The 15838-nt window shown below is 35.4% G+C and overlaps 1 protein-coding gene across 1 annotated transcript; it reads left to right on the top strand.

Moving 5' to 3' along the window:
- The first annotated feature begins 14322 nt into the window (after positions 1 to 14322).
- On the top strand, positions 14323 to 14946 carry LOC141704731 (secreted RxLR effector protein 161-like). Its single transcript, XM_074507920.1, has one exon. The coding sequence runs from the start codon at positions 14323 to 14325 to the stop codon at positions 14944 to 14946; it is 624 nt and encodes a 207-aa protein (XP_074364021.1).
- Positions 14947 to 15838: the final 892 nt, after the last annotated feature.

The raw sequence follows: 15838 nt of genomic DNA, 5'->3' as shown, positions 1-15838 counted from the left end.
CTGTTTTAGCTCTATACAGTCCTTCATTTGTTGAACCTCCATTCCCAGATAGTACGACAACCTCCCCAAATCATTCATTTCGAACCAATCATTCATCTGTTGTTTAAATTCATTTAGTACCTGTTATTAAGAGATCGTCTACATAGACAACAACAATGAGAGCTTCAACACCATTACTCCTGATGTACAATGCATGCTCATATGGGTACCTTGAAAAACCTAGATTCTCAAAATACTTGTTTAGTTTAGCATACCAGACACGTGGTGCTTGACGCAGACCATAAAGAGCCTTAATCAATCTATACACCAAGTGTTCTTGACCTTCTTTAATAAAGCCTTAAGGTTGAGCAACATAAACTTTTTTTAAAATTTCTCTATTTAAAAATGTTGTTTTGACATCCAAGTGGTGAATCTGCCAATCGGTCTTGGTAGCCAATGCCAACAGAAAGCGAACAGTCTTGAGCCTGCTGACCGGAGCAAAAATTTCGTCAAAGTCCACCCCCTGCTCTTGTACGTATCTTTTGGAGACGAGGCTTGTTTTGTATTTTATTATTTCCCCATTAGCATTCCTCTTCAGCTTGTATATCCATTTCAGGCCTATTACCTTGCGATAAGCCGTTAATTCTGTCAGTGTCCATGTCTTATTCTGCTCAATAGACTCCATTTCGCTCAGCATTGCTATAACTCATTAGCTCATCAATTCCCATCAATAGAAGCTCATCATCGAGCTTAATTTCCTATGTCTCATTTTAAATATCAGCAAGAGATTTGTAACGTCGCGGTTTACTGCTACTGTCCGAGCTTGTAGACTCTGAATGGTCTATATTTACTGACATCTGTGGTGTCATGGGCATGCTCCCTTTTGTCGATGGAGTCACTGCTTCATTTTCAGACTCCATACTCGTTTGTTGTGATTGAAAGCTTTCTTCTCCCCCTTTGAATAACAGTTTCTTCACTATTCTGAACATCAGGGCCAACTACAACAAACGTGGTCTGTTGATCACGATTTTCCTCTCTATGCTGATCCCATGGCCATGTTTTCCTTTCCTCGAACGCCACATCCCTGTTTACAAATATCTTATTGCTTTGAGGATCAAGCAAGCGATATGCCTTTGTTCCTGGTTCATTGCCTTTGTTCGTGGTTCATTTCCAAGATGTATCACTGGTTTGCTCCTGTCATCCAACTTCTTAGTGTGTACCCATGGGATTTTCATATAAGCCATAAATCCAAAGACACGTACATGGCCTATGTTTGGTTTATCTCCTTTCCATGCCTCATATAGAGTCCTTCCAGTTAGAGATCGCGTGGGTAACCTGTCGAGAATATACATGGAGTGTCTCACAGCTTCTCCCCATAACGTCAAAGGTAGATTCATTTATTTCATCATACTTCTAGCCATTGCAACCACTGTCCTATTTCTTCATTCCATCACCCCATTCTGTTGTGGAGAGTAGGGAGCTTTGTAGTGTCTTTCTATTCCGCTTTCCTCACATAATGTTGTAAAATCTTGAGAACAAAATTTTACTACACGATCAGTTCTGAGAGTCTTTACTCGCTTGTCTGTTCCATTTTCAACATGTGCTTTGAACTTCTTAAATGCATTAAGGGCTTCATCCTTACTTTTTAGAGTATATGACCACATTATTCGACTGAAATCGTCCACCAAAAGAAGAAAATACCTGTTGCCACCAGTTGTTGCCGGAGATATCGGACCACAAAGATCACCATGCACCAATTCAAGCACTTGTTTCGCACAGAATTTGCTTTGAGATGGGAACGATTTTCTGACCTGTTTGGACATCGAACAATCTGTGCACATAGTCTTTGGATTCTCAAACTTCGGCAACCCATGCACCATTTGTGTAGAATGCATAAGTGTCAAAGCTTGAAAATTCATGTGGCCAGTGAATGCCATAACCAAGGTAATTCATCTGTCTTAGAGATTAACAATGCAGGCTTACTGGTTTCTATAGTTATTTTATAAAATCTATTAGGGGATCTTTTCACCTTCATAAGTCGTTTTCTTGATTTTTCAAACACCCACAAGTACTCACCATTTAAGACGACTTTGTTTCCAACTTCAGACAATTCTCCAAGACTAATTATGTTATTGCAAAGCAAATGGATATAATTTACCTCTTCGAGGGTGTTTACTTCCCCATTTTTGCATGCAAAGACCACATGGCTTTTCCCCTTTATTTCAACTGGTGAGCCATTTCCAAACCTCACTTGCCCAGTTACTCCCTCGTCAAGTTCTCTAAACTTTGATCGTAATCCTATCCAAATACCACAGGTTTGAATCAGCACGTTCACCATCGTGCACAAGTTTTGGTACAACCTTTTCTTCATTTAGCAACACCATTTCTTCCCCTTGTTTACTGTGTTTGGCCAATAAGAGTGCTAGCTCGTCATCCTTGATTTGTGCCATGTTTATTTCTTACTTTTGTTCCTTTTCTCTCCGGGTTTTTCGACACTCTGCAGCGAAGTAACCATATATGCCGCGTAACCCACGTCCACCTTCCTTTCAACGATTTCTTTGGCTGGACGACCCCTCTGCACCTCCTCTGCTATTCCGTTTGATCCACTCCTCCCTAGTCAACAGAAGTTTTCCATCACTGTTTTCCCATTTTATTTGTAAAAGTTTGGAGATTGTAATATGAGTTTATACCTCTTTTTTCATCTTCAATTCATGATACAGTTTATTTGACCAGTTTCCGAGAAATTATTTTTAGCCAATGTTGGCTATTGATATGCCTTCCCATAAACTATATTGGCTATTGATATGCCTTCCTAGAAACTATATGCAGTAACAGGTTTCGACCATATTGATTTTCTTTTAGAAACATTGTCTAAGGATTTTTTTCACAAATAAATATGTACATATGTACTTATGCTAGATATTAATTAGATATCAGAGATATTAATAGGATTATTTTGGATATCTATCAAGTTGGACTTTTCAAAATATAAATTTCATGAAATATGCTGTTATTAAATATTAAAGTAAAAATAAGTTGGGAAAAAGATTTTTAATGTATTTTGGAGTTCTAGCTCGAATTCTCTATACTCGAGGCATGTTGGTTTGTTGTGTACTTCCTAGAAACCCTATGATTTTTGTATTAATTTCAATAGGTTATCTGAAGTTGCATTTTAATCATAATAATGAAAATATTATATTACTTAAGTAATGAAAAGGAAAATAAATAATAATCAGATTATCAGACGGTTATTTCAAATGAAAATTGATAAATATTGGGGAAATGTTATGATCGGTAGTAGGCGCAAAAAGAAAAGAGAAGTAAAAAGGAGAAGACATCTTGTTACTTCACCCTAGTTTTTGGTCAATGACTTTCACATCTGTACTTGTGTTTCAGCTAGTCCAGCAATACTTGGTAGTTCGAGCAGTGAAGATGGGGAGGCCTAATATGCACACAGAGTGGAGTAGCCCACTGGTGCATTCTAGAAGATAACCGTAAATTTAGCACCAAATCGGGGCATAACTTGTGCATGTTCTTCATCTCGGATTCCATCATACTCAGCAATTTGACTTGGTGTTTATGTTAAAAACATCAAAGTACTTTTTAATAGTTTTTTAATAGTTTTTAATAGTTTTTTTCCATTGTGAAAGCATCTTCTGTTCAGCTGGAGGTTCAATATTAAGACGATATATGCACACAGAGTGGAGTAGCCCACTGGTGCATTCTAGAAGATAACCGTAAATTTAGCTCCAAATCGGGGCATAACTTGTGCATGTTCTTCATCTCAGATTCCATCATACTCAGCAATTTGACTTGGTGTTTATGTTAAAAAATATCAAAGTACTTTTTAATAGTTTTTTCCCCTGTTCCCCTATTCCCATGGGAAAGCATCTTCTGTTCAGCTGGAGGTTCAATATTAAGACGATATTTGTTTTTTGTGTTTACAGTGGTTTGTATATTTGCATCATATAGCTTGCCTGTTTTTGTGATTGAATTTTAATCCTTTTCACATCATGCTGCTACTAATCATGACCTAGCTAAGCATAATATTTCAAAAACTACTAGCACCAAAAGTGATATAAATGAAGCCGAAGGTTCTGAGTTCACTTATAATATGTTATGAGGCTGTGTTCTGCTGTGCTGCACATTCTGGTATGCATATTGAAGCCTGTTCTTTGCTTATATGCATTTTGACGCTTGTTCTTTGGTTTGTGCTTTACTACGAATTTCTTTGGTTGTACTTTTCCACCGATATATTCACTAGCTAAGGGGATATATGTAGGTTGTGCCAATAGAACGATGACATTTTTTTTGTGCCATCATGGCATTTCTGGCGTGTTTCTTGTTCTGAATTGGAACTCCGATAGCAGCTCAAAAAATAAAGAAGGGGATGGAAACACTTAAATAAGTCAGCGAAGGGAATATTTCAAAATCATTCATGTTTTCATTATTTAAAGTAATTATGTGTTCTCACAAAATTCGTCCATTTCGAAAAGAACTGGTAATTTATGGAAAAAATTTACCACGCAAAAGCTAAAAAATGGTTAGGCAATCATATTTCATTAGTATGTTGTGTTTTTTTAAATTCTCGGCTGTACTCCAAGATTCAGGAGTTCAGTTCTCTCGTGGCTACGAACGTGTGAAAAAAGGCTAGACAGAGATGTGCTAGAAGAAGCCACAAGTACTCCTTACTCTTCCTTGTAAGCATTACCACACATTGTTTACAGAGTGGGATTCTGATGTTTCTCCAGACATGGTGGTACTGAATTCCCAAATCTCAGTAAAGCATTTTGGATTTGGTGGGGCCTTTCATTCTTTAGAGGATCGGAATCTAATGCAGTTGAGTCCAGGTGATGGTTGTGGTGATTTTCTAATTCTAGTTCAGTGTGTAATATTACTGTGTAGTTTATTTGATATCAATCTGGAACCTACAATAGAAGTTAAAGACAAATTAGTAGATATGTTGAAGTTTTACTGTTTAAAATATCTCTGAGCCGACACATCATTTCTTTGGAAGCAGGACAACTGAGAAGAAGGGTTGATTTTCTTTTGATTATGTGTACTTTGTATGTTTATAATCAATATAATATGTATCATCTGCAGGTGCAAGAGAGAGCATTAGGTGAGATTATTCATTCTGAACAATGTAATCAAGTTATTGCTGGGATTAAGCTGTAGCTTGACGAAGTCCAAGGCAGTGGGTAGATAACAGATATGGATTGGTAACTCTTCCTTAGTGGCTAACTCTCCCCTTGCTAGGTCCTGGATCGCCCTCTCCTATGAGCTTTTCTAATCCCGTTGATCTCGAGATGAGATGGCCGAGTCCGGTTCACCTTGTAGACTGCTCAGCCTAAGGCTAAAGGATAAAATGTGCTATAAAAGAAGAAAGTCAATTACCGGGTGAACCATATGGCCCCCAAAAGAACCCCGGTAATCACTTCAACCTGGACAGATAAACACTTTAAGTCGCTATCTATCCCAAGAACCTAGGTGCCCTACCTATTTATTACAAAGTAGCTGTCAGAGTCTTGTATGCTCTAAGTAGCTTATGTATGCTCCTAGCTCCCTTTGGGCTACAGAATAAGAGTTGGGTGGTTGGTGTGTCACTGGGTCGGTGGGGAAACCCCTAGAAGGGGGGACGAGCAGCCGAATCCACATCAGAAACTTAGCAAATACAAGTATTGTACACTTCTAGTTGCTGGATTCACAATTTTAAAAACCAGATGCAGAGGATTGTTTTTTACTTTTTTATTTTTGTACAAGGCAAATGAAAACATGTATTTTATTGATTAATAATTAGTATTACATTTAATCTTATAGTCAAAATTAACAATAATATCCAACATAACCACTTCCTTTTTTTTTCTTTATTGTTTGCTTCTCATTTTTTGAACAATAAGCTTTTTCATTTGTCTTATTTTTGTCAAATATTCGGATTCTATTAAAGAAAAATTAGGTATCAAATTATTTTACACACATCCTGGACCAGGGACTGGATCGAATAAACCTAGTAAAAACAATTTGGATACTGCGACAACCAGGTAATACACAGAATGCGCTACTCTTCTGTCTTCCATGTCTGCTCAACCCATGATCATGAACCTCTATATATATAATGTTATATCAGGGTGACAGGGCCTAAAGGTTTTGAAGAGATGGATGATAACAATGAGGAAATCATGGGAGGAGGCTTATCACTTGTGGCACCCAACAATATTTCCAAAAAACAATCTCACACAACTCAAATAATATAACTTTAGTATAAATAGACAATAATAACTTGTTGACTCCATTATATAATAAAATTAAACAAAACTTGAAGAAGATTATATAATTATGTGTTATCCTAATAAAGTAAATAATGTAAATGTTGGGTTTTCAGAACCTTTTATATTGCTTCCAAATAGGTTCCTAGCCCTTCTAAGTAGATATCTAGCTCTGCTACATGTATTCACCAAAAAATCTATCTATACTATACTATTATAGGCAATTTGGTAGTTGGTTGGTTGTTTGGTACAGTTATTTGGTACCCTAAATAACACCCTAAATAACAACCGTCAGATTTAAAGACATATAGATGGGAACCGTTGGATATAATAATAAAAAATATTATATTAATATTTAAACTGCTCTCATAGGTTGAGGGTTCAAATTCCGTTAACAACATATTAAATTTAAACTTTATATCTTTATTTTTAATAGTTTCTACAGGTTAAAGGTTTGAGTCCCGTAAATAACATATTATATATTATATTATTTATTTTCAGTCAAGTCTCAAATTATCATAAAACATAAATTATTATAACGTATTATGTTCTTAAATTTATTTTTCAATTATTGAAAATTTATATTAATATATCAATAATTTTAAGATAAAACATATTATTAAAAATTACTCGAGTGTTAAAAGCAATCCGTGTATGGCTCAGGTTACAGACTAGTATATATATATGGGCTACTCTAATAGAAACCAATTTTGGAATAAAAACTAGATTTCAAGTAATATTTTATTTTAAATTATTTTGAAATATATCACATATGGTATGCAAATCGATCGTTGAGAGGTGGAGAAAAATACAGTGAAGTCGGATTTTAAAACAAATTACCGTTTGACGTTAAAAATCAAATAAAAATCGGAGAAAAAAAGCTGAGATTGTGTGTGGGAGGGTACATATTAGTTCGGTGTGGTGCTTTTAGGGGGCTATTAAGGCAGATTGATCTAATGGCTTAGATTAGTTTCTAGTTTTTATTTTAACTTTAGTTTCTATTTGATCATTTGCCTATTATATATATGTGTGTGCTTACACTTATAAAATAACCCATGAACTCCCTAAAATGACACGACCAAGTTTCTTGGAGTGAATATCACACGTGCATGTGATAACCTCACACAGAACATATAATGTAATTTCTATATCAATAATTATAATCACTTGGATCCTATATATAATAATATTAGCACTTCCTTATCAAATAAAACAATTTTTTTCTAATATCGTAATCAGCTAATATTCTAATAAAATAGATAATTTGTCTTAGAAACTTCTAAATATTAGGCTTGCAGAGTCTTTTATTTTGGTTCCAAATCGTCTCAAGAATTTTAGAAATATGTCAAGTACTAGTAGGAGTATATGAGTCTTTTGTTTTGCTTCCAAAAGTTTCTTTGAGACTTTACACATATGTCTAGTACTAGTAGGAGTATATTTATTACATATTTTGACGAATAAATGTGTCTACACTTACAAAATGAGGCGCATCTTGATGGAAAAGCTATAGACTCCCCAAAATGATACGACCAAGTTTCATGAGGAAAATATCATATATGACCATGTTAGTAATCTTTCGAACTAAAAAATGCAACCAAGGAGAAATTTATCAAAAAACCATTTTTTGAGCAATATCATTGACTTTATTAGCATAGGACATATGAAATACCGGAAGCTTAACTTGTTTATTACATAACCCCAAGGCTATGTGACACTCTAGATTAACTTTTGCTTTTAATTTGTTTTCAATTATCCATAGTGGATGTTGGGGTTAAACTGTATACATATTTTCTACCACTATGTGTCTCTTTGAAAGAATATTTTGGTTGAGGAACATGACAATTAAATATTATGTCTAATAATAATATTGTGAGTACTTGATTGTTGGCGTTGAACATGGTACAAAAAATACTTCATTCCTTGAACTGATTACTTTAATATTAATCCTCTTCATATCATGCTTAACTATATGTGCAATATGGATAAAATACTTTATAAGAAACATCTTCTTTTATTTTTAGTTTTCTTGTGGTCTCGATCACCAATCCTTAACTTTTTATTTGTTGAGGTCTAATTATAGGATTCTTGCTTAGCAAAAGTAAATAAATTATAAGATGCCTGATAAGTGCTCGAAAAAGTTTCGAATAACTTATTTTCACAATAAAGTTTTTGGCAGGGTTTGAAAATATATTTTGTGAAGGTAACAACTTTTTCGGGAGAGGTAATTACAGGGGCATAAAGGTGAGGTAACTATCAGCGAAGTAATTGATTCATCATTGATTATGTATAAAAAATAGTGGCTCTGATACCAATTGACGGGGGATGCAGATTTGGAAAAACTAGGATTTATGATATTAAAACTCTCGCAAGGTTTTTTCCATTTAAATCAATATTTTTTCTTAAAAATAAATTTTAAAGAATTACAATAATAAAAAGCCCATAATTTAATTTGAATAAATTACTTTAACTTTTACTTCAAAAGATGATTTTTAAAATCTCAAGATGATGAGTAGCATCCTTGCAAACCGGTCCCGAGATGTTCACGGACAGCTCTACTCAACTTATATTTGTAAATTACCTTTTTGTTGATTCTTAATTTTATATGAAACTTATTGACAACTTTTTTTTAAGGAAAAAGACAACGTTGTGGATGGAAATATGAAAAGTTTTACTTTTTACCTTATTGCGAATAAAGTTAGCGGGTGATTGAGAATAACTCTGTTAGTTGTTTAATATTGGAGATTTTTTTTCATTTAATTGTGGTAGCGTGTTATTATCAACAACTACAAATTGATTAAATGTATTTTTTTAATAATTAGGATTAGAATCAAGGATTTCATATATAAAAATTAAATGTAATCTTAATAATTTTTAGACTTTGATCAACTATTTAAATTAATTTTTTTTGCTAAAATGAATTGTTATCCAACCAATGTTCGGCGTGCATTTGGGAAATCCTTGGTTTAGTTGTTGAGCACATGTTTTCATGCAAACCTTCTTCTTTTGTTATTTTTTCCATGTTCAATTTTTAATTCTTTTTTGGCATTTAATAGCATAGACTTTCAAAACATAACTACATAAAATTCTAATACTGTTTAGGATACAGTTATATCTTTTACGTCTCACCAACTTTTAAATAATAAATTGACAAAGCAAGATGACCTCAAAATAATACCTATAATAATGCATCCTCAATTGCACAAAAGTTAGTGTTCCTTTTTTCATTCCCTTCATTTTTACTCTTCCGCACAACAATGTGAGTAGATTTTTCTGTGGCCATGTCTTCAAAATATATTTGGTAAGTAATGCTTCACCTTGTTTTATGTTCTTTTTGACATTTGATGACTTATTTCTCTGAATGGTGCTTCTTTTGTTTAGTCCTGAATTGATTATAATCTAAAAATACATAATTTGTAGCATTTGTTTCTTCTTTCGTAAGCGTTGTACGAATATTGTTAATTCATCCTTGGCTACCAATATCCAAATTATGTTTTTTATAAATTTATCTAGATCTATATAGAATATATATGGTAAAATGTTTAAAAGGAACAAGTTAATATGGTTTGAGCATGTAGTGGACAATTGGCATATATTACTTTTATGATTATTGTTAAAATGCAATTAAATGGCTCCAAAACTTTAAGTGTCATGTAAATATATTATATTACAAAAACATAGAAAAAATAATTTTAACCGTGTGATTTGACAGGATTTTGCTCTCTTGGTATATGAAAAACAATGAGATTAAGAAGGTATTACGTTGAGGGAAATAAATAACGTGCCTCTGTTGTTATTGATGAATAATTACGAACCTTGTTTTTTAAATTTCTTGCCAAGTTATTTTGTCTTATGGATTATTTTCTTACGAAAATATATAAAGTAACCTCTGTTTATCTTTGTAGTTTTTGCATATGTGTATTAATTTAATAATAATAGCAATAATAATAATAATAATAATAATAATAATAATAATAACAATTTTAATTTGTTTGCATAATTATATTAATATTAATATTTTATTGCTATAGGTGTGATGCAAGAATCATTTAGTAGTTGTTAGGGTTATAATTCAATATATTGTAGTGACAAACTCCTTACTAGTTACTAGGTTATCATGTATATTTTTATAGACATTTAATACGAACAACCAAAAAACCCTCGTATATATTTGCTAATTATCTTATAAATAAACCCTCTCAGCTCTTATTGTATATAGTTATTATATTGTTAATTGTTTTTATGTTGGAGAATGGTTTCTTGGTTTTAATTTTGTTGGTAATTTATGTTCCTCGGTATGGAATGATGTATAAGCTAAAACTCTTATATAGAATTTTTTCGGTAGAAATATCAGTAACTGTAAAAGTCTAACTCAAAATATAAGGTTTAGCTTGTTCTTTCAAGCTTGATTGTTAGATAATTTTTTTTTAATCTAAACATTATTTAGAAATAATTAGAGTTGTTATGTAGCTATAATATAGTTGATTTGATTTAGTCAGGATAGTTATTAGAGGTGGTAGAGAAAAATAAGGAAGTGCATTCAAGATAGGAGTTTGTTCCTATTTTGTAGCAGTAGTTGATAGGATTTCTATAATTATGCTTTGTAACTGTTATTGAAGAACTTAACGTGAGAAAACATTGTTCCAAGCAACAAAAACAGTGTGTGTGTGTTGACATTAGTGCTACATCTGGTATCAGAGCTTCAGCGATCAGCTAGAAGACGTGCTCAACAATTCGCCATGGAAATAAAAAAACCTAAGGAGACTTCATTTGGTGTGAGTTATCCAATGCTTACAAAGACTAATTATGCTGCGTGGTCTCTCAAAATGAGAGTATTCATGCAAGCATACAGGGTGTGAGAGGCGATCGAACCAAAGGGAGAGAAGGCTGTGATCGATGATAAAATGGACAAGAAGGCTTTGGCTGTCATGTACCAAGGCATTCTAGAGGAGATTTTACTCGCTTTGGTTGAGAAGAAAACGTCGAATGATGCTTGGAACGCCATCAAAATAATGAGCTTGGGAGCTGACATAGTAAAGGCAGCAAAGTCTCAAACACTGAAGGGTGAATTCGAAGCCCTGAGCATGAAGGAAAGTGAGTCGCTAGATGATTTCTATTTGAAATTACACTGTCTAGTAACAAACATAAGGGCACTAGGTGAGACGATGGAAGAAAGTTATGTGGTTGAGAAGCTTCTAAAAGCTGTTCCTTCGCAATTTCTCCATATTGCATAAGCGATCCAACTATTTGGAAAATTAGAAGAGATGTCAGTAGAAGAGGTGGTGGGCTCGTTAAAAGCCCATGAGGAACGTGTTCGAGGCCAAACAGACACAGGGGCAGGCCAAGGACAACTTCTGTTGACTGAAGAGGAATGGAAGCAAAGAGAAAACCAAGAGGATAAATTACTGTTGACTCCTGAAGAATGGATGAAACGAAACAACAAAGGAGGGAACGAGTACAAGGGCAATGAACCAGCTCGTGGGATACGTGACAGGAGCAAAGTACGTTACTTCAATTGCCAGGGACTTGGGCATTTCGCTGCAGAGTGCAGGAAACCTCGTCGTGACAGAGAGATGGGTAAGGAGGTAAACCTGTCACAAATACAAGGAGATGAGCCGGCCTTGTTGGTGGCCGAAATCGAGAATGAGGATAAAGTTAGCATATTGGTAAAGGAAGGAAATGTGTTCCCAAAGCTATGAGCAAAGGGCGAGTCACAAAGACGATCACAAGTGTGGTACCTCGATAATGGGCCAGCAACCACATGACTGGCGAAGAAGGGAAATTCAAAACTTTGGACAAAAGCGTGACAGGACAGGTTAAATTTGGTGATGGGTTTGTGGTGTACATAAGAGGGAAGGGAGATATCTTATTCAAGTGTAAGAATGGGGAAGATAGAGTGTTCACAGACGTCTTCTTCATACCCGACCTTTGCAACAACATAATAAGCTTGGGACAATTGTCCGAGGGTGGAAATAAAATTGTGATGGACGGAGAGTACATGTGGGTCTATGCACAAAGTGGGAGAACATTAATGAAGGTGAAAAAGTCTCAGAATCGCTTGTATAAAATTAGCCTTGAAGACAATGGCCCTATGTGTTTGATGGTAAAAATAGAGCAGGAGACATGGTTGTGGCATAATCGCCTTGGCCACGTGAACATTCAGGCCCTTGAATTAATGTCAAGGGAGAAGATGACTAGAGGGATTCCAAAGCTCGTTCAACCAACTAGGAGATGTGAGGGATGTCTGATGTCAAAGCAACCCAGGAGCCCATTCCCATCTAGTATAACGTTTAAAGCCGAAAAGAAGCTAGAGCTGGTGTATGCACACCTGTGCGGACCCATCACGCCCACTACACCAGGAGGTAACCGTTATTTTCTATTATTTGTAGATGACTTTAGTAGAAGGATGTTGGTGTATTTGTTGAAGGAGAAGAGTAGTGCATTTGATGCGTTTAAGAAATTCAAGTCGTTGGTTGAAAATAGAAGTGAGTTGAAAATCAAAATGTTAAGAACGGATCAAGGAGGAGAGTTTTGCTCAAAAGAGTTTAACTCATTTTATGAGGACTCAGGGATTGAACGCCAATATACCGCCCCATACACCCCGCTAGCAAAGCGAGGTGGTTGAAAGGAGGAATAGAACAGTAGCAGCCATGGTCAGAAGTTTCATCAAGGAATCATAACTACCGCCGTGGATGTGGGGTGAGGCTGTAAGGCACTCAATTTATGTACTAAATGGACTTCCAACTCGAGTGCTGGAGGGAAAAATGCCATATGAGGCATGGAGTGGAAGGATGCCAGATTTAAGTCATTTAAGTGTGTTTGGTTGCTGCGTGTACATGAAAATACCAACTGTGAACGTCAAGAAATTAGACGATCGAAGTCGAAGGATGATTTACCTTGGAAGAGAGCCAGGGACTAAGGGAAATAGGCTTTATGACCCCATGACAGGATCAATGCATAAAAGCAGGGATGTAGTATTCTTTGAGGATGAGTTTTGGTCATGGGAAAAAGCTGAAACCACTGAAATTTTAATTCCAGGACAAGTATTGGAGGTTGAAGAAACACCAGTGGTTGAACATCGCGACACAGCAGAACAGGAGGAGAGGACACCTGTTCAAATACCTCGTGACACAACAGAGGGTGAGTTCACAAAAAACACAGATATATCGAGTGCTGAGAGCAGCGAACCACGACGATACAGGCCATTACATGAAATATACAACGAAACTGAGATGATAGAAATGATTGACGAGGTCATGTTACTAAAGGTAGAAGAGCCCACACATTACAGTGAAGCAGTGAGTGAGCAGGAGTGGGTGGAGGCCATGAAAACCGAAGTTGAAATGATTGAAAAGAATAATACCTAGGAGCTTACCGATTTACCAGCTGGGCATAAACCTGTGGGGCTAAAATGGGTCTATAAACTAAAGAAAGACACAGAAGGAAATGTAGTAAAGCATAAAGCCAGACTTGTGGCCAAGGGATATGTGCAGAGAAAAAGAATAGATTATAACGAAGTGTTCGCTCCTGTAGCAAGGTTGGACACCATAAGGTTGTTACTAGCTCTGGCAGCAAAAGAAGGATGGCAGGTGCACCACCTTGACGTAAAGTATGCATTTTTAAACGGAGAATTACTTGATGAAGTGTACGTTACTCAGCCGGAAGGGTTTGTTAAAAAAGGACAGGAATATAAAGTGTATCGACTGTTGAAGGCGTTGTACGGGCTACGACAGGCCCCAAGGGCATGAAATGCAAGGCTGGACAAGTGCTTAACAAAATTGGGGTTTTAAAGTGCCAACACGAACAGGCTGTATACACGAGGTATAAAAAGGAGAGTTTACTAATAGTAGGCGTGTATGTGGATGATCTGATAATAACAGGTGCTAACTTAACAGAGGTTGATGAGTTCAAGAGGGAAATGAATCAACAGTTTGAAATGAGTGACTTGGGTTTATTATCGTATTACTTGGGAATTGAAGTCAGTCAGAGTTGCTCAGGTATTACGTTGAAGCGGGCTGCATATGTAAAATGAATCCTTCAGAAAGCTGGGATGGTGAGTTATAATTTGACAAGATGTCCCATGGATCAGAAACTTCAGTTGGACAAGGATGAAGGCAGAGAACTGGTGAATGCTACTGAATATCGATGCATTGTTGGGTGTTTAAGGTATTTAACCCATTCTCTTCCTGATATAACTTATGTTGTGGGTGTCGTTAGCAGATTTATGGAGCAGCCAACAGTCAAACATAAACAAGCGGTGAAGCAAATACTGAGGTATATAAAAGGAACGATAAGCTATGGCCTGAGATATACACGTAATAGCTACAGAAATGCACTATCTGGTTATATAGACACTGACATGGCTGGGGATGTGGTTGACAGGAGAAGCACGGGAGGAATGTACTTCTATCTAAATGGGAATTTGATATCATGGACATCACAAAAACAAAGGGTGATTGCATTATCGTCGTGTGAAGCTGAATACATGGCGGCTACGCTGGCAGCATGTCAGAGCATTTGGTTACGAGGTCTGTTAAGGAAGGTATTGAGACAACAGGTTGGGTCAGTCATATTATACATTGATAATAAGTCTGCAATAGAGCTGATGAAAAATCCTGTTCTGCATGGGAGGAGTAAGCATATAGACGTGAGGTTTCATTTTTGGTTTCACCGAGGAGTACAAAGCTCTATTCTTTCATGCTAACTAAAGTCCATCACAGGTGTCATGTATATACACAGGAAGAGTTGATGACATCCATTTGCATGTATAGAAGAATTTCACACCAAATACTTTATCTGCTGTCAAATTTTCAGGTTGACAGATGAAGCTTACAATTTTCAAAGCGCTTTGAACTTGCCTCAAGTTAGTGATGTACGGTTTACAAGAAGATACGTGCGATGTATGGAGGTATTCTGATTTTTGAGATAATTAAGTATTTACAAGAACTCTCTTCTTTTTGCAACTTATTTAACAAACATATTTCTTTTGTACAAATAGTCTTTATATATGTTTTCTGAAAACCCTCAATTATTTATCTGATCAAATCTCGGCTCTTTATCGGAATTTATAAATGCATCAAATGAACAGACTGCAAAACTTGTGATGTTTTGAAGTACTATGTTCAGTTTACTTTTAAATATATAATCTATTCAAGTTTGTTTGCAACACCTCACTTTTGAAATCATTTTAATTTTTCTGCAGCACTTTGCTTTAAAAAAGTTTTATAAGTTATAACTTGTGTGTTTATAACATAGCGGGTACCTAAATGTTATTGTGGTATTATCAAATAAATACAAACAAATACCTCCTTAGGGTGAAGATGAAACTAAGAAATAACTGGAAAGGTCTTCTAGTATGTATTGTAATACCCCTGAATTTTCAGAAAATAGTTATATTTAAATATTCAGCTAAAACTCCAAATTAAATCCATAATAAGAATAAGTTTCTAGTTTTTCATAGAATTCTAAAATCCGAGACATAAATAAAATCATCTAAGCTGAAAATAAAGTAAATCCTGGGAGTCGCAACTCCAATACAAACATAATCACTAAAATATTATTCCAAAGCAAGCTCAAATCAAGTCCACCTTTAAGAT

The sequence above is a fragment of the Apium graveolens genome, unplaced genomic scaffold (assembly GCF_009905375.1).
Source record: "Apium graveolens cultivar Ventura unplaced genomic scaffold, ASM990537v1 ctg8189, whole genome shotgun sequence".
Lineage (NCBI taxonomy): Eukaryota > Viridiplantae > Streptophyta > Magnoliopsida > Apiales > Apiaceae > Apium > Apium graveolens.
The sequence above is the reverse complement of the archived record's forward strand: the minus strand, read 5'-3'. Positions and strand labels throughout refer to the sequence as shown.